Source organism: Dryobates pubescens, chromosome 5 (assembly GCF_014839835.1).
Source record: "Dryobates pubescens isolate bDryPub1 chromosome 5, bDryPub1.pri, whole genome shotgun sequence".
Lineage (NCBI taxonomy): Eukaryota > Metazoa > Chordata > Aves > Piciformes > Picidae > Dryobates > Dryobates pubescens.
The window spans coordinates 36,869,201-36,886,889 of NC_071616.1; the positions used below are offsets into that span (position 1 = coordinate 36,869,201).

Genomic DNA, 17,689 nt, shown 5'->3' on the forward strand with positions numbered 1-17,689 from the left:
ATTAATAGCACTTTTCTACCGAGGTGCAAGCTGAAGCTGATGTGCTGTAATTAGGAAAACACATAGGGCTGGAGGGTGATTTGGGCATGAAGTTAATGAACTGTAAGTCCCCATAACTGTGGAGGAATTTGCGAGCAGTGACTCCAAATTCGGCTGCAGAGGGAGAGCTGAAAAGCTCTGAATGGGACAGGCAGGGGAGGACTGTGCAAATCAGACCCCAAAATCGACTAGAGGTAATGTGCAATCCCTTACTTTGGGACTGAAGTCCTATTCCTCCTACTCCTCCTATTCTGGGCAGTGCTGGAGGCCATGTGCACCCTGCAGACCATGCTGCTCATGTCAGAGCTTTCTGAGATGAGCATTGTTGAGAAGAGCTCTTCAGAGACTCATGAAGAGATGTGGGAAGAGAAACAAGTCTCTGATGGAGATGACATTGCGTTAGGAACCCAGGGCACCGTTAGCATCCAGGCTTTGAAGGTCACCTACAATGAAGAGATTAGTTCAGCCTGGTCGTGCTGCCCCAGCCAGGTGCCACAACAGTGGGGCTGAGCCCTGTGCCTGCTAACTGCTCTTCTGTGTCTCCCCAGCTGTCTGCAACCCGCCGTGCCAGAACAAGGGCTCCTGCAGCCGCCCCCAGGTCTGTACCTGCCGCTCCGGCTTCCAGGGCTCTCGGTGTGAAGAAGTCGTTCCTGAGCAGGAGTACTACCCCGCGAGTGCCCCAGCTGCCTTGCGGCCCGCCCAGAGCTCCCTGCGCAGGCGGAACGGCATGGCGGGGCGAGACCTCTCCCTGCAGGGCGCTCAGGCACCCGTCCCGCGGCACGTCCCGGCTGAGTAAGTCAAACCTGGCTCCCGACAGGATGCTCCCAGAAATACTCGATCACAGGATGTTAGGGGTTGGAAGGGAATGCATCCAGATGTGTCTTGAAAGCCTCCAGAGAAGGAGAGGCATAGGCAGCTTAGATGGGCTGTGGCCTCCAATTCATGAGACCATGCACTTTGCCTCCAGGTGGAACCTCCTCCTTGCACTGTAGGAGCTGACTTAAGGGGTCAGATCCTGCATTCTCTCCGAGGGATTCAGTTTGCCCCCAGCACTGTGTCATGGTTCCCAGACACATGCAGGAATGGGGGCAAGGCTGCTGATGGTCCTGTGGGGAAGGAGTCCTGTGAGGCTTAGCAGTTGGCTCCTGTCCAGTTGAATGGTCTCTGTGGTAGCAGCAGAAAGGGTGGAGGACTGGGTTCAATATCTTTCCCAAGAGAATGCGTTTAGAGCAGTATGTCCAGGTGGTACCCACAGAGAGTATGGAGATCTGAGGTGTGCTATTAAATGCTGGTATGAGCAAAGTGATGAAATCAGAGATTTCTCCTGGCAGAGAGCTCTCGAGCTGTTATTGAGCCATTTGTTCCATGTGTCTGTGTCATCTTCCTGTCCTGTGGGTCATTTTGGTACCCAGGCAGGGGCCTGCAGGTACAGAAGGAAAGATGCACCTTTTCTTCACTGAGCTGTTTTGCCTTTCTCTGTCAGGATCTGCCTGAGCTGCCTGAGGAGAGGGCAATTCAGCCTTTGTTTTTCTGTATTCCTGCAGGTTGTTTTTAACATGCCTGTTGCTCCTAAAGTAGCTGTTCCCTTTCTGTCTCTTCTAAAGCAGAGGCAATGTATGAGCTGAAGACATTTCTGGACACTTAGTCTCAGCCATCTACAGTTTTGGAGGGGCTCAAATGGCTTATAAGAAATTGAGTAGTTCACTGAAGCCAGCCTATCTTGGTGCCCAGATGAAAGGCTATCTGATGGGAACCAAACTGAGGCAATGCAGAGGTGATGCCAGCAGGGAGAGGTGGCCAAGCCCCTGTCATCGTTGCCTCAAGAGAAGCTTGGTGCCCGAGCAAGCACGCAGCCCTCGCACGTGCCTGCCATCCTGGTCATTGCTGACGAGCTTCCCCGTGGGGATGACCTCCTCCTACCCCTCTGGGCCACCACTCGGTTTGGAGGGACCGAAGGGGAGGCAGAGCAGTGCCCTTGGAGATACAGCACCTGTTGAAGGCTTTCCCTGTAAGGAACATGACCTCAGGCTCTGCTCAGAGGACAGGGGGCTTGCAGGCACTGGCAGAGCATTCCCGTCCAGACAGTCAGACACAGCGTCTAGCAGTCGCTGAGCTGGGATTGCTGAATGCTCAGCTGCCTGCCGTACCTTAAATCCTCTGGCTCTGTCCCAAGGAAATAGGACTCCATTAAGGACCATGCCATGCCTTTCCTCCTTCTCTCCTCATGCAGACCATAGGACATCCCCTTATTCCATGCTTCAGTGAGGGTATTTAGCATTCAGCCTTTGCAGTGGCTGAAGGTAGGACTGCAGGATATCACAATATCACCAAGGTTGGAAGAGACCTCAAAGATCATTGAGTCCAGCCTGTCACCACAGACCTCATGACTAGACCATGGCACCAAGTGCCACGTCCAATCCCCTCTTGAACACCTCCAGGGACAGTGACCACCACCTCCCTGGGCAGCCCATTCCAATGACAAATGACTCTCTCAGTGAAGAACTTTCTCCTCACCTCGAGCCTAAACTTCCCCTGGTGCAGCCTGAGACTGTGTCCTCTTGTTCTGGTGCTGATTGCTAGAGAGAAGAGACCAACCCCCTCCTGGCTACAACCACCTTTTAGGTAGTTGTAGAGAGCAATGAGGTCTCCCCTGAGGCTCCTCTTCTCCAGGCTAAGCAACCCCAGCTCCCTCAGCCTCTCCTCATAGGGTTTGTGCTCAAGGCCTCTCCCCAGCCTCGTTGCCCTTCTCTGGACACGTTCAAGTGTCTCAATGTCCTTCCTAAACTGAGGGGCCCAGAACTGGACTACCACTGTCTTCTGGAGCTGCACTCAAGGACTTGCAGAGGCTGCTGTGCGTGTCTCAGAGAGAGAGCTCTCACTGCCCCTTTGGATGCTGTACAGGCTGCTGTGTTTTTTGCCCAGGCACTGTGGAGCACACCTGCTTTGCAGGCAGATGTGGGGCTTCCTGCACCCTGCACTGAGCTGCCTTGAAACACCTCCCTTCAGCCCCTGGGTGTTTCACTGAGCTGCATTGGAATACCTCCCTTCAGCCCCTGGGTATTTCACTGCACAACTTGGGCACTTAGGTTTTGTCCATAGACCATGTAACATACTGTGTGCAACTGGCATGACCTAAAAGCCTTGCTGGTGTTAGCTGGGTGGTTTCCCAAATATTTTTGAGTGTCTCCCTTACCCTGCCAACTTCTAGGCTAGTTGTGTCACCTGTAAGAGTGACTATCTGCAGCCAATGGCCTGCTTTTGCTGCCACTGTGCTTGGCCATGCCCTCCCACAGCTTCCTGTGCACCAATGTTAGACCTCATCTGGCCCTGTTCAATAAACCAGTAAAAAGTCATCACAGCACAATTAAGAATAACTTTCTGCCCCTTCAGTTGGCTAAACTGGCTTACTGAAAGATCATAGAATCATAGAATTATTAGGGTTGGAAGGCACCTCAAGGATCATCTAGTTCCAACCCCCCTGCCATGGGCAGGGACATCTCACACTAGATCAGGTTGCCCAGAGCCACATCCAGCCTGACCTTAGAACCTCCAGGAATGGGGCTTCTAACACCTCCCTGGGTAACCTGTTCCAGTGTCTCATCACCCTTATGGTGAAGAACTTCTTCCTAATGTCTAACCTAAATCTCCCTTCCTCTAGCTTGGATCCCTTCCCTCTAGTCCTATCACTACCCGGCGCCCTGAAAAGTCCCTCCCCAGCTTTCTTGTAGGCCCCCTTCAGATATTGGAAGGCCACAATAACGTCTCCTTGGAGCCTTCTCTTCTCCAAACTGAACAACCACAACTGTCTCAGCCTCATAGGAGGTGCTGCAGTCCTCTGATCATCCTCATGGCCCTTCTCTGGACACGTTCCAGCAATCCTCACATGAGTGAATTTGCTTTCTCCTTTTGTTTATTTGAGTGCATACTGAGTTTATTTGTGTTTGTATGGAGGTAGCAGTCAGAAGGTCTGAAGTCATGCACTGGAACAGTGCTGTATTAAGTGCTGTATAAACATGCAACAAAACCCATGAGTCCTCCCCAGAGACCTGATCTCTAGGCAGAGATGGGCTTGCTTTTGGTTTCAGTGTGTTCTGAATTGAGTCTTTGCAGGGAGTTAGGAGAGCAGCCTCCTGGGTTATACAGGACCTGTCTGGTCCTAAATATTCCTGACTTGCCTGAGTGGAGGGTCTGCTTTAAAATGGTTTCTTATCTTCAGCCAATTGAACTTGAAGCTGCATGATGACTGCCCCTTCACTGTGGAGAGTAGCCTGGTCTGGAGGTAGAAAATTTTGAGGGGTCTGGAGGAGCCTTTAAAGTCCTGGTGAAGAGCATGCCCTGCCTCATGTCATGCCCCTGTTTCTGGTACATGTGCTCAGGCTCTCCAGAGCTCGCGCTCGGAAGCGATGATGCCATCTGTGGCTTCCCTCCAGCAGAGCCCAGGAAGCACAGCTGTGACAACAGGCAGTAAGTTATTGTCAGTCTTCTGGCCTCAACCTTGGTAGGAAGTGGCAGCTCCTCCTGGGAAGGTGTGGACATGAGCATCAGCCTGAGGGTTGTGCTGAGCACAAGTGTCAGTGTTACAGGTAGCCATCAGTGCCTCCGTTTGGAGACCTACCAGGGAAGAATCACTGCATCCTTGGCTTGCCCATCTGGTGCACATTATCTTTTCTTCCTGGGACTAAAGAAGAGCTCAGCACTTGCTCAGGGAAAGACATAGCTAGGAGAAGGGCAGCACTGGGTTTATTATGCTGACACCAGAGCTGGTGATGCTCAGGCTGAGCAATGAGTACCACTTCCCAAGTCCCTTCAGCAGGTCATGACTCAGGGGAGGTTTAGAGTCAGGCATCTGATGGAGCCTGTGGGGACTTGTTAACTGCTGAGGAAGCCAGGAGGCCCCTGTGCTGTGCTCCTTGGAAGAGAGTGCTCTGGAGAGCAAAATCCTGGGGGTGTTAGAGGCCCTCCCAGTGAGGACTAGCAGCAAATCCTCCCTCTTCTTGATCTCAGCCTGAATCTCTGCCCAGAGAAGCAAAAGCCCTGACAGATGATTGTGCGGGTGGAGCTGCACCTCAGCCCAGAAGCCCAGCTAAATGGAAACAGCTTTGTTTTCCTAAGGCTGGAGTATCAGATTAATTCCTGTTTATTTAGCAGGGAGTGGAAAGGGCTTGCACCCCTGCCCCTCACTGTCAGGATGGATAGCAAGCTTCCTCTGACTGGACAGCGTGCAGGGAGGGTTCTGCTGCTGCCACCTGAGAAGCTCCCTCCTGCAGGAGTGCCAGGCATAAATCTGTAACCAGTATCTACACAAGGAACCACGCTGCCCAAGTGGGATTTGTGTGCAGGATGAGGGCTGACTAGGAAGCAAGGCATCCCTCCTCTCTACAGAAAAAGAGGAAATGACTGGGACCTGCAAAGCATTTTCCCAGTAACCCAGGCAAAGGAAAAGGACTCAAGTGTGGTATAAGGTGCTGAGACACTGTACAGACAGCTTAATGCAGCTAAGCTCTTGAGGGCAGGGAGCTTCCTCTGAGTGGGCTCTGTTCAGGCAAGGCAGTTGCTGGGAGTTGCCTGTTTTCAGGATGGAAAAGGAAGAAGGTTGAGTTGTAACATGCCTGCAACACTTGACTCCTGATCTCAGAGCCTCTTTTGAGCACCCTGAAGGAGACATCTCCTCCCTGCCTGATGAGAGGAAAGGCTATATGCAGTCCTTGAGGAGTTGTGGCAAGTGTCCATGGCCTGGGGACACCAGGAGGCTCATGCTATCCGAGCGGCTCTGCCACAATCTGTTTTGTCTCGTGGAAGCAAAGGATGAGAACAGCAGGGAGCAAGCAGAAGGCAGGATCTTGAGTTTGCAGGAGAGGTTGCTGAATGGAGACAGTGTGTTTATCCTCTTTTAAAAATTGGCTGAAACCTTCTCCACTGCTCTGGTGGCAGCCAAATGTCTATCATGGTCCCTTGCAGAGGAGAGTGGAGCCTGTGGGTGGACGTAAAGCTCTCCAACCTGTGGTGCCCACTCAAAACATGCCATTGAGAGCTGTGGCTCAGCAAAATCAGCCTGGTTAGCTTGTTGTCATTGAGAACTAGCAGATAAAACAAAAGCTCACTACAGGACCACTTGTTTTATAAAGATCCTGCTGCAAAGACAGATCTGTCTTAATTGCTAAAGCCAGACCTGAAGCCTCCTGTCTTGCCAGCGTTGAGCTTTCCACGTTTATGAGAAAGCCACCTAGCTACTGAGTGCACATCATGCTCTTCTGTTCACTTTATATTTATGAGGGTTATCAGCACCCAAACAGCAGGGAAAATAAGAGCTGACCCTGGCTGAAAAGCACCCCCTGTGTAAGTACCTCTCCACGGCATGGGCTGTGGCAGGCTTCCTGCTTTGCTTGGGATGGGAGATCAGTAGCGTGTGACATTGAATTCCTGGGGTAAATCACTGGTGCCAGCCTTGTCTTCTGCCACTGTGGCATTTTTATGCTTATTACTTGAATGGCATATTTTCCCAATGGAAATTAAGAAAACACACCAAAAAACCCCAACAAACCCTAATTGCAGCTTTTCAAGGTGCTTCCCTTTGGCAATATACTTTTCACAAGGTGGCTAAGCATTTATGAATGTAAAACTGATCCAGAGCCAACTTGCAGTAGATACCAGAGACCTCATTAAAATTTTGAAGCAAAAAAGCTGGTGCCAGTCCATGTGGGAATGAAAAGAGAGTCCACTGAGGGCAGTGAGATCTCCATAATCTCTAGCTCTCAGCCCTTCTCTCCTGCATAGTTGAAAGCCCATGGCAAGCTGGCTGAGATGCCTAAAGAAAAAACCTCAAGCTACCCAAGAGAAGTGTACATGTCATTCTTCTTGTTTAAAAAAACATCTATTTTTAGATTCCATGACACACCTACTCTAGCCTGGCATCAGATACAGTTGCTCTAACTTTCTAGTGTTTTAAAGCTGTCAGCACCATTCTGGTTTAAGTGTTTATATATTTACTTTCTAGGGGGTTGCACAGGCTTCAGAGCAGCAGGAGGATAGCGAGCTTTCCAGGCTCCTTTTCAACTCCAAATATGGTCTTCACAGTAGGCCTGGTTCTTCTGCACCTTCTTAGGAGCTTCATTCAGTCTCTAGGCTTTGGGAGAAAATGTCCAAATGCACTCTTTCTTCTAACTGAATGGAAAGCTCTGCTGCTGTCATCTTGGTCTGAGACTACACTCAATAGAGCAAGGGGCAGGATAAATGCATTGTGCATGTGGTAGGTGAAGTAGTACAGCAAATCCAGTGTGTAGCTTATTTTATATACTATACATATATCACTTTTTAGGACTTTATGATAATAGAATCTATGTAGCACTTGTATAAGAAAGAATCACAGAACTTTAGAGGTTGGAAGGGATCTCCAGAGCTCATTGAGTCCAACCTCCCTGCCAAAGCAGGATCACTTAGGGTACTGAGCACAGGAATGCATCCAGGTGGGCTTTGAAAGTCTCCAGAGAAGGAGACTCCACAACCTCTCTGGGCAGCCTGTTCCAGTGCTCTGTGACCCTCACAATGAGGAAGTTCCTCTTCATGTTGAGGTGGAACGTCCCGTGCTGTGGTTTGTAGCCATTACCCCTTGTCCTGTCCCAGGGTGCAAGTGAGCAGAGCCTGTCCCCTCCCTCTTGACACTCAGCCCTCAGATATTTATAAACATTTATTAAATCCTCTCTCAGCCTTCTCTTCTCCAGACTAAAAAGCCCCAGGGCTCTCAGCCTCTCCTCACAGGGCACATGCTCCAGCCCCTCAGTCATCCTGGTAGCTCTCCATTGGACTCTTTTGAATAGATCCCTGCCCTTCTTGAACTGCTCATTATCCTCTCTTTTCTTCAGAAGCATCCTGAGAAATGCTGCTGTGAGTGCTCAGTGCTGGATGGGACTGGTACACAGCTCCACCCCATTTTTGTCTCACTTGCATGGAAACTCTCTTCAAGAGCATGCATAGGCAGGAGTTAAGAGATTCAGGCTGGAAAAATACTATCTTTTACAGCTGAAGAGGAAAAAAAGTCCTCCATGGGAGGAAGAAATCTGGAAAGGCTGAGATTTTGCAGATTTAGGAGTGAACATCAAATTAGGCAGCAGAGAGTGTTGTGGTGTGGCTGTGTACTAGAGACCAGTGGTGCTCAGGACTTTGAAGGCCAAAGGCCTGAGTTGCAGGGGTGTTTTTCCTCTATACCCTGGAGTCCTGCACTGAGGCAAGGTACTCTTTGTTGCCAGAAAAAAATCTTGACAAATTGGAAGGCATTCTGAGCACTACAAAAGGAGGGAGGGAGGGAGCTGAGGGGAATGGTTAACAGACCCACATATGCAAAACTGAGCCAAACACTGGCCTTGGAAGATGGGGAGCATACTTGGAGGCTGAGGCTATCTGGAGGGGGCAGACACGGTGTATTAAGTTGCCTGCAGCCTTGGCAGGGTCACCATGCTAATTTTTCAGCTGTGACACTTTCTACAACAGCAAAGTGCCAAACTTTTTCAGGGGTGTAATGACAGGTTGATAATGACACTGGAGCTCTGCCTTCTCCATCGCCTTGGAGCTGTGCTGCTGAGGAGCTGGATCCCAGGCGCTGCTTAGGCAGATGCAGCCTTTCTGCCTGCCCTGGATCCCTTTACTGGGGATGCCATGAAACCTGCTCATCCCTGTTGGTACTTGGTGTGGATGCTGAAGGCCATGTGGAAGAGGTACGAGAGCAGATTTGTGGTCATGGTACCCCGGGAAGCACTTTGCCACAAGGCATCATGCATACGTAGGCAGGAGCACTCCTGATCTTCAGCCAGGCTTTAGTCTTCTGGCTAGTGAACAATTAGAGGGATTATAGCTAGTGCAGAACAGTAGATAATAAAACTCACTGGGATGATCATTCTCTGATCCCCAGCAGGGCTGAGACTTTGATAGTTGTCAGCAAATTGCCACATCCCAACAGAGCTCTCATGGCTTGAGCACTGCAGGTGAAGAAATCCTATGTGTGTCTGGGGATGGAGAGGTGTGAGGAGACCTAACTACATGGAGCTGATAGATCCAAAGGCCAAGGTATCCTGTTGGGTGTTCAACCATTGTTTTAGTTTAAAATATGTCTTAGATCCACAGTGCTCCCAGGGTGAGTAGGAGAGGTCCCAGCATCTCCTGATGTAGATGAAAAGCCTCCCTGTCTCCAGATGAGAGACTACACACATCTCCTTTTCACCCCATTTGCATGCCTGGTATTACAGAGGCCTTTCCTGCCCTCTCCATGTCCCCTCTAAAGTAGGGAGCAGGCAGCTGGCTCCCCCCACTCCCCTGGGTGCATGTGGGCACAAGGATGAATAGGCTAAAGTGTATTTTCAGGGCTTTGAAGTTGGCAGCCTTGCAGAGGGGGTGACTGTTACTAGTCAACAAGATGGAAATGAAACTCAAGAGTGCTGTTTTCTCACTGCTGTATGGGGGAGACAAATGACCTCTTCCCAGCCTGCAGGGACCTTTGCTCCAGCTGACGCCTCTGCAGTAGGTTTCATTAGGTGGGGACTGGGTCCTCAGCTCACAGTTGTTGTGTCTTGTGGAGACAGAGGGCCTTTTGGGCTGGAGATCTCCATATGGTTGTGGGGACAGTGGCAGATTAGTAAGTTCATAGAATCATAGAATGGTCTGGGTTGGAAGGGACCTCCAAAGGTCATCTAGTCACAGAATCACAGAAACATTCAGGCTGGAAAAGACCCTCAGGATCACCAAGTCCAACTGATAACCCTACTCTACAAGGTCCACCCCTAAACCATATCCCCAAGCACCACATCCAAACCACCTTTAAACACACCCAGGGTTGGAGACTCAACCACCTCCCTGGGCAGCACATTCCAATGCCTGACCACTCTTGCTGGGAAAATTTTTTTCCTAATGTCCAGTCTAAACCTACTCAGTCATAGCTTGAGGCCATTCCTTCTTCTATCACTAATTACCTGTGAGAAGAGACCAGTCTTGCCCACTCTCCAGTCAGCAGGGGCATCCTCAAGTAGATCAGGTTGCCCAGAGCCCTCACCTTGAATATCTCCAGGGGTGGGGGCCCAACCACCTCCCTGGGCAACCCAAATGTCCTCTCCTCTTGCATGCCTCTACCCTCTATACAGGTACTTGCCCCTGCCAGGCAGGACCCTGCTCCTAACTGTACTAGAGAGCACAGGGAGGAGGAGAGGGGCAGTGGAGGCATTGCTGAGGCTGGTGGTGGTGACTGAACTGTGGGATGATCATGCTGCACAGTGGACAACCCAGCTCCACAACTCTGCCAGCATCTTACGCCTGATTGTGTAATGGTGCATAAACTGTTGCCATGGAGTGATGTCTTCAGTAAGGTGGTGACATCGATGGAGGCCTTCATGTGACAGCAGCTGATAGGACACTTCTGGATGGGTCTCTTCCCTCCAAGGTGAGAGCAGCTGTGTGACTGTGTCTGGCAACAGTGCCTTGCTCTTTGATCATGCTGCTGAACACCAACATCTGCATGCAGGCTGGGGAGCCAGCTGGAGCAACTTTCTCACCACTTCAGCCCAAAAGAGTTTGGGGCTGAGCTGGGGAGAGGAGGGCTGCACAGCCATCGGTCTTGCCTGCAACTCACAACAAATACCACAGGCCAGGCTGGGTGGTTCTGCCAGAGGGGTGGTAGCTTCTGCTACCCTCTGCATCCCCGGTTTAGTCTATGGAGTGGAAAGGTTTGGCCCAGATTTGGTGTTTGTAATTGAGTAGCCTGGCCTGGTTCCTCTGCTGGCTCCACTGGAACTTCAGAGCAGAATACTGAATTAACCAGGTTGGAAAAGACCTTCAAGATCATCAAATCCCAACACCATCTACTCAACTAAACCATGGCACCCAGTGCTTCATCCAGTCTCCTTTTAAACACCTCCAGTGACAGTGACTCCACCACCTCCCTGGGCAGCACATTCCAATGGCCAACCTCTCTTTCTGTGAAGAATGTCTTCCTAACATCCAGCCTGAACCTCCCCAGGCACAGCCTGAGACTGTGTCCTCTTGTTCTGGTGCTGGTTGCCTGGGAGAAGAGACCAACCCCCACCTGGCTACAACCTCCCTTCAGGTAGTTGTAGAGAGCAATAAGGTCTCCTCTGAGCCTCCTCTTCTCCAGGCTAAGCAACCCCAGCTCCCTCAGCCTCTCCTCACAGGGCTTGTGCTCCAAACCCCTCCCCAGCTTTGTTGCCCTTCTCTGGACACGTTCCAGCAAGTCAACATCTTTCCTAAAGGGAGGGGCCCAGAACTGGACACAGGACTCGAGGTGTGGCCTAAGCAGTGGAGAGTACAGGGGGAGAACGACCTCCCTGCTCCTGCTGGCCACACTGTTTCTGCTGGCTGCAGGCTGCACTGGCCCATGCTTCGCCGCAGAAGCAGGCAGATTGCAAACAGCTCTTTGCCACACTTGGTATCTGGAAATCACGGTTCTGGCAATTTTTGGGTCAGCACTAAGGTCTGATGGATCCGATCAGGGGCATGATCTGCTGCTTCTGGTGACAGCCTGGTGCTGTGCCATCGCACAGAGGATGTTTCTGCAATCTCACTGCACCATGCTGGTGCTGTTCCCATGCTTCAAGAGCTGGACTTCTTCCAGGGAGTCAGTTGCTCACTTAATACACGAGAGCAAAGAAGAACACTCAGAGAGTGGCAGGTGGCATGTGTGGCACATATGGCAAGGGAAGGACATTTAATGTCAGCAGGGAGCTGTGCAGAGATGTGTGCACAGCCAGTTTGGCTAAGGAGAAAATTAAGATCCCCAGAGACCTGTTAGCTCTCTGTGTGCTTGGAGGCATTCACATGCAGGGTCTGGCAACTCCTGAGCAGATAAAAATAGAGTTCACCGCCCGTCTTGTCCCTCTGTTCTCATGCACTACATGGTGGGCTGGAAACCAGCTCAGGTGGCCCTACAGCACTGCTTTGGGAGCTGCTGGAAGGAAGATGCCAGGGTGATGGTGGAGGAACTGAGCCTGGTGGTGTAGGGCAAACAACTGGTAACTTCACTGTCCCATGGACTAGGCACATCTTTTGCTGCAGTTTGTAGTGAGAGACCCAGGGAAATGTTGGCCAGCCACTGGCACGTACATCAAGTGGAACAGGAAGCTGGAGTTACCATGGCGAGATGGCACAGGAGAGAGCCTAAAACAAGAGCCATGTTGACTCTGTGACATCCACTTGCTAGCTGTGGTGAGGCACAGCAATGGTACCTGGGGTGCTGGACTGATGTGGCTCCTAGGCATGTGCCAGCAGCCTTAAGTGTGTGTGGAGCAGGAAGCCTGACACACATGATCCTGCCCATGGGGTCCCACTTTGGTAGTGCTTTTTATGCCCAAGGCAGAGGGTATTGTCAGTGGCACTTCTGCCCAGAGAAGCATTTGGCATCTCACAAGGATGGGAGGAATTGGATGACTCCCTGCTTGCTCAGTGACCTGACCTGTATGAGCTGTGCCTGTGGCACTGTAAGGTTTCACCTGAACATGGGAGGGGAACACCTTGGCAGCTGAGATCTGTTGTGGCAAGAGCAAGGTTGCCACTTGCCTTGATGTCCTCATGATGGTCCAGGTGCCTATATCTGGTGTCCTGTCTGGCATGAGATCTGTAGGTGACTGAATCAAGCACAAAGGTATCTGGATGGTTGTGCACAGGTCCTGTTTGGCTCGGCAAGGACGGTCTCCTGCCTGGTGTAGGCTGGCGGCTGCTTCTCCTGGGCAGGAGAGCTTCTCTTGCCTTCTACCAAACTCTGGAGAGCAGGGGCCTTCAGACTTTGGTGTATGTCTCACTTGCATGAAGTATACCAGGGCTGAAGGATGCCAAAGGAGGGACAGTGGCAAGTGTGAAGTGGGCAGGTTTCGGGGCTGCCTCTGCTGCTTGTGGGATAATAAATGGAGCCAGGATTTATGGATGTAATATGAGTGGGCTTGAAGCCAGGTGCCTTGTATGGTGTGGTATTCCCCCCTCTTCCCTGAGTCCTAACAGAGCTGTCTTCCTTTTCAGCATGTTTGTGAGCTAATTGATAATAAGCTTGAGTGCTCTCTAAGCAGTGCCTCTCCTGTGCTCCAGGGTCTGCAAACTGAGCCATGAATCCCATCTGCCTGCAGAGGAACCTGTTCAGAGTCCAAGAAGGGGAAGTTTCTGGTCTGTGGTCAATTTGCTGCTTTCCAAGGCTGGCTGCTTCTCTCTCCCCCTGTAGACACAGACGCTGGTGTTGAGACTGCCCATTCTTTTGTGATGCTTTAGTGGAAAATCAGCAACTGCTGAGCATTACAAAGGGGAAAGTGAATCACTGATTTTGGTCCCCGTGGCCCCAAGTGGAGAGGGCATCTAGCCAAAGGGACAGGCAAACGGACAAGACAGACGCTGAGTATATAGTTCAGCATTTAAAAGCCAGGGGAGAACCTGCCTGTTGGCCTGGCAGGCTAGCAGGGGCTGAGTCATGCTCAGCCATCCTGGCAGAGCCCTCTCTCCTTGGAGCCATGTGTGCAGGCTGAGGGCTCAGGGAGCTGGGGTAGGTGCTTACCAATACTGCAGCAGCTCCCCTGCGTGGGACCCTGCTCCCAGCCCCGTGGGTGGCATGCTGCCTCTATCACATACCTGGAGGCAGCAGCTTCATCCCAGGCAGCAGACTGGTTGTGTTTGTTGAGTTTCAGCCCTGGATTGGGGGTTTCTGGACCCTGGGAACATGTTTCATTCTGCAAGGCCTGGTTACAATCAGCTTTGTTTTGGCCAGCACTGTCCTACTCTGTTCTTGCCCTCTGCGGTCGCTATTATCTCTCCCTGCTGTTCAGCAGGGCGCAGATTTGTTTCCATCTGGAAGAGTGACTTTCCATTCTGGCTAGCCCTTGCCTTGTCTGGGGTTAGCACCCCTCCCTTCTGACTGCACTGTCCACTATTCACTCTCTCCACAGTGCCTCAGGCCATCCACCCTGCTATGGTCAGTCAGGCTTTGGCCAGGAGCAGCATGAGGCAGGCTGGGTGCAAAGCCAGCAGTGCTCCTGTGGCACTTGGCTCTACATTTCCTTTACGCAAACACAAGCCTCACCATTTCCCAGCTCACCACTGATTTGGCCAAAGTCAACAGCTGGATGAAGAGGGGCCGACAGAAGCTAAATCCAGGAAAGACTGAGGTGTTGCCACTGGGGAGAGGGAAGTGCTTTGAAGAATCTGCCACCTTTGCCTCTAGCCCCAAGGAGCGTGGCTGGAGTTAGATCACTAAGAGATGCCACAGCTGTATACCCACCTGGATCCCCGATGGCTTTTATTTACCCAAACAACTGTGATCATGAAAAGTGATCAGAGACTGAAAAATACCTTCTATAGGGAGGGGGGTAGAAAACCAGCATTGTTTTCAGGACCCTGTGGTCTTGGTGACTTAGACTTTGTTGCTGTGATTGCTTGTAACTAGTCTGCAAATTGCAGGCTTTAAAACACCAAACCAAAACCAAACCAAGTGACTGATTCAGAAAAGAGCAGTTTTCATGTTCATCTATGTTGTTGTCAGGAGCCTGCCAGCTCAGAGAGCTGCCACTCATCTCCTCTGGGCAGGGAACAAGCACCTTGCATCAGGAACAGTGTGGCCAGCAGGAGCAGGGAGGTCATTCTGCCCCTGTACACTGCACTGGTTAGGCCACACCTCGAGTGCTGTGTCCAGTTCTGGGCCCCTCAGTTTAGGAAGGATGTTGACTTGCTGGAACGTGTCCAGAGAAGGGCAACAAGGTTGGTGAGGGGCTTGGAACACAGCCTTATGAGGAGAGGCTGAGGGAGCTGGGGTTGCTTAGCCTGGAGAAGAGGAGACTCAGGGGTGATCTTATTGCTGTCTACAACTACCTGAAGGGAGGTTGTAGCCAGGTGGAGGTTGGTCTCTTCTCCCAGGCAGCCAGTACCAGAACAAGAGGACACAGTCTCAGGCTGCACCAGGGGAGGTTTAGGCTGGATGTTAGGAAGAAATTCTTCCCAGAAAGAGAGGTTGGCCATTGGAATGTGCTGCCCAGGGAGGTGGTGGAGTCACCATCACTGGAGGTGTTCAGGAGGAGACTTGATGGGGTGCTTGGTGCCATGGGTTAGTTGTTTAGGCGGTGTTGGATGATAGGTTGGACGCGATGATCTTGAAGGTCTCTTCCAAGCTGGTCTGGTCTGGTCTATTCTATTCTATTCTATTCAGCTGGGACTGGGCAAGAGAGTTATCATATCTGAGGAATACAACATTTTTATGCCTACTCTACCCTGCTGTCTCTAAAGTAAATGTAGAGCAGAGTGTACCTAGTAACAAAACTGACGTGAAATAAAGCATTTACACACAGACAGAGGTGCAGGTCCCTTGCTGGGTGTCATACAGGTGTTGTATGGGTCCTGCAGGGATGTGTAGCACTTGAATGTAAGGCACCAGGTCTCCCTCAAAGACTTCTGGCATATGTCCTTGAGGGCTTTATGGAGAGTCCAGGTCCTCGACCTGCACTTCAGAAGAGGGAAGCTACCAGTGCCTGTTGGGTTGTTTTGAACTGCTGCAGATGCAGGTCAGTGTCTGCACAGCTCCCTCCCACCCTGAATCTCTTTTGATTTTGATTAGCACCTAATGTCTATAGGAGTGAAGCTTTCCACGTGCTGGTGACTGAGGTCTCTCAGCCAGTGACTTTTCAGCTGTCAGCCTCTTAGAGATCAGTTGAAATACACACTTCCATGCTCCTGGACAGAGAACTCTGATCTCTCTTCCTTCCCTCTGTGCCCTGCTGTTTCCCCTGAACCGGTGCTGTGCTGCTGGACACCGCGGAGATGTGCACCGTAGGACAGCCCAGGAGAGGTGTCCAAGGAGCCTGCTTGCTCTTTCTGCCCCAGAGGCTGTGCCTGACTTGGGGAAAAGTGTCAGCAGCTCTGATGAACAAAGAGCAGGGAAACCAGCTGCTTGGCAGGCGGTTGCCTATAAAGGAAGAGACCACTGTCTCTTTGCAGTGATCTGTGCTGGCCATGTGCCTGGCTGGAAAAGTGGAAGTGAGTAATACTGTGCTGAGGAAGGCTGATTGAATGTGAAGCCTTAGGCTTTGAAGTGTCCTGGAACATAGTGCTTGAGGTGTCAGCCTCCTCTGCCTCTTCATACCTCTTCCCTGTGCAGGTTGAGGCGTGGTTGGCTCTGGATGTGGCTCTGAGCAACCTGATCTAGTGTGAGGTGTCCCTGCCCATGGCACGGGGATTGGAACTAGATGATCCTTGAGGTCCCTTCCAACCCTAACAATTCTATGATTCTATGGTGAGTGGTAGCACAAGCTGATCTGGAGCCATTCCATCTGTTTCCCATACTCACTCTTACTCTAGGACAGCCACACCAACAGGAGAACTCGTGGCAGTGCAGACCCCTGGGAACTGAACAAGCTCCAGACATATATTAAGATCCATCAAATGCTTAGGGGTTGCTAATACCTTCTGGCCAGGTCTGTACTGATGTGGTGAGATCAGGTTAATTTCCCAAGACCCTTCAAGCAAGCCAGTTCCTCTCTGCCCAGCGTGTGGACTGACTGAGGGTTTGGAAGGGAGCAGCTCTGTTTTCTGTTCCCTGACCATGAGCCAGGCACTTGGTGTTACTTAAGGATGGATTGGGACTGACAAACTGAGATGGAAAGCTGCCTTTTGCCATTGATTTCTGTGGCCTGGGGTAGGATGGTGTTACTCAGCTCAGTGCTCAAATCCCACAGCTCATCCGCCTAGAATAGAACCAAACAAACAAATTAATTCAAAGCAAATCTGCCTCCCCCTGCTGTGACACACACTGGAATGCTTTGCCAACAGGATCCCAGTAGGATGGCTTTTCCTCAAGTGTTGCAAGCCATGGAGTAATGTTCCTCCTCTGTTTTTCCTTTGTGAAGTTGGCACTGCCCTTCTCAGTAAGCACATATAATCCACGTCTCTTTGTAACTGAAATGCTAATGATTCCTTTATTTAAAGCCCTTCATATGTTGGGGTTTTGTTTTGCCTTTTAACAAAATCTGATGATCCTGGGAATGACAGGAGTTGGCCTTACAGCCAAGGGGTGGAACTCCTTCGGACAGGCAACGTGCAGCACCCAGCCAAGCTCTGCTGCTTGCACACAGCATACTCCATTCCGCAAGTGCAGATATGAGTCTTTGCAAGCACAGCAGATATGAGTCTTTGCAAGCACAAGAGCTGGTATTTCCCTGTTTTATACCACCAGTCACCTTCACCTGCTGACTCTTCAGAGCTCAGGGCTGAAATTGCCCTCAAGTGACCAGCACTAGGATAACAAATGTTGCTGGTCTGGGGAACTCTCACTTCTTTTCCTCGGGATGCTTCTATCTATACAGTAAAAGACTTGGAGCTCCAGTGACATCCACCTGTAGGACTATGCTTGGAGTATCTCACCAGAGATAGAATAGAATAGAATAGAATAGAATAGAATAGAATAGAATAGAATAGAATAGAATAGAATTAACCAGGTTGGAAAAGACCTTCCAGATCATCAAGTCCAACCTACCATCCAACACTATCTAATCAGCTAAACTATGGCACCAAGCACCCCATCCTGACTGGGGACTTCTGTCTCTGGGATAAACCCCTTCATTCTTGTGGATTCCTGCAGCTCAAGTCCAGAAGCCATCAATAGATAACCTAAAATCACCTCCAGGACAGCAGAGAT

The 17,689-nt window shown here is 50.9% G+C and overlaps 1 protein-coding gene across 1 annotated transcript in view; it reads left to right on the top strand.

Moving 5' to 3' along the window:
* Window positions 1-17,689, top strand: part of LTBP2 (latent transforming growth factor beta binding protein 2) — a 77,713-nt gene that overhangs the window by 15,376 nt on the left and 44,648 nt on the right. Inside the window, exon 5 of the mRNA XM_054162187.1 lies at window positions 588-831. Coding sequence (XP_054018162.1) covers window positions 588-831 — 244 coding nt within the window. The remainder of the gene's footprint in view (window positions 1-587; window positions 832-17,689) is intronic.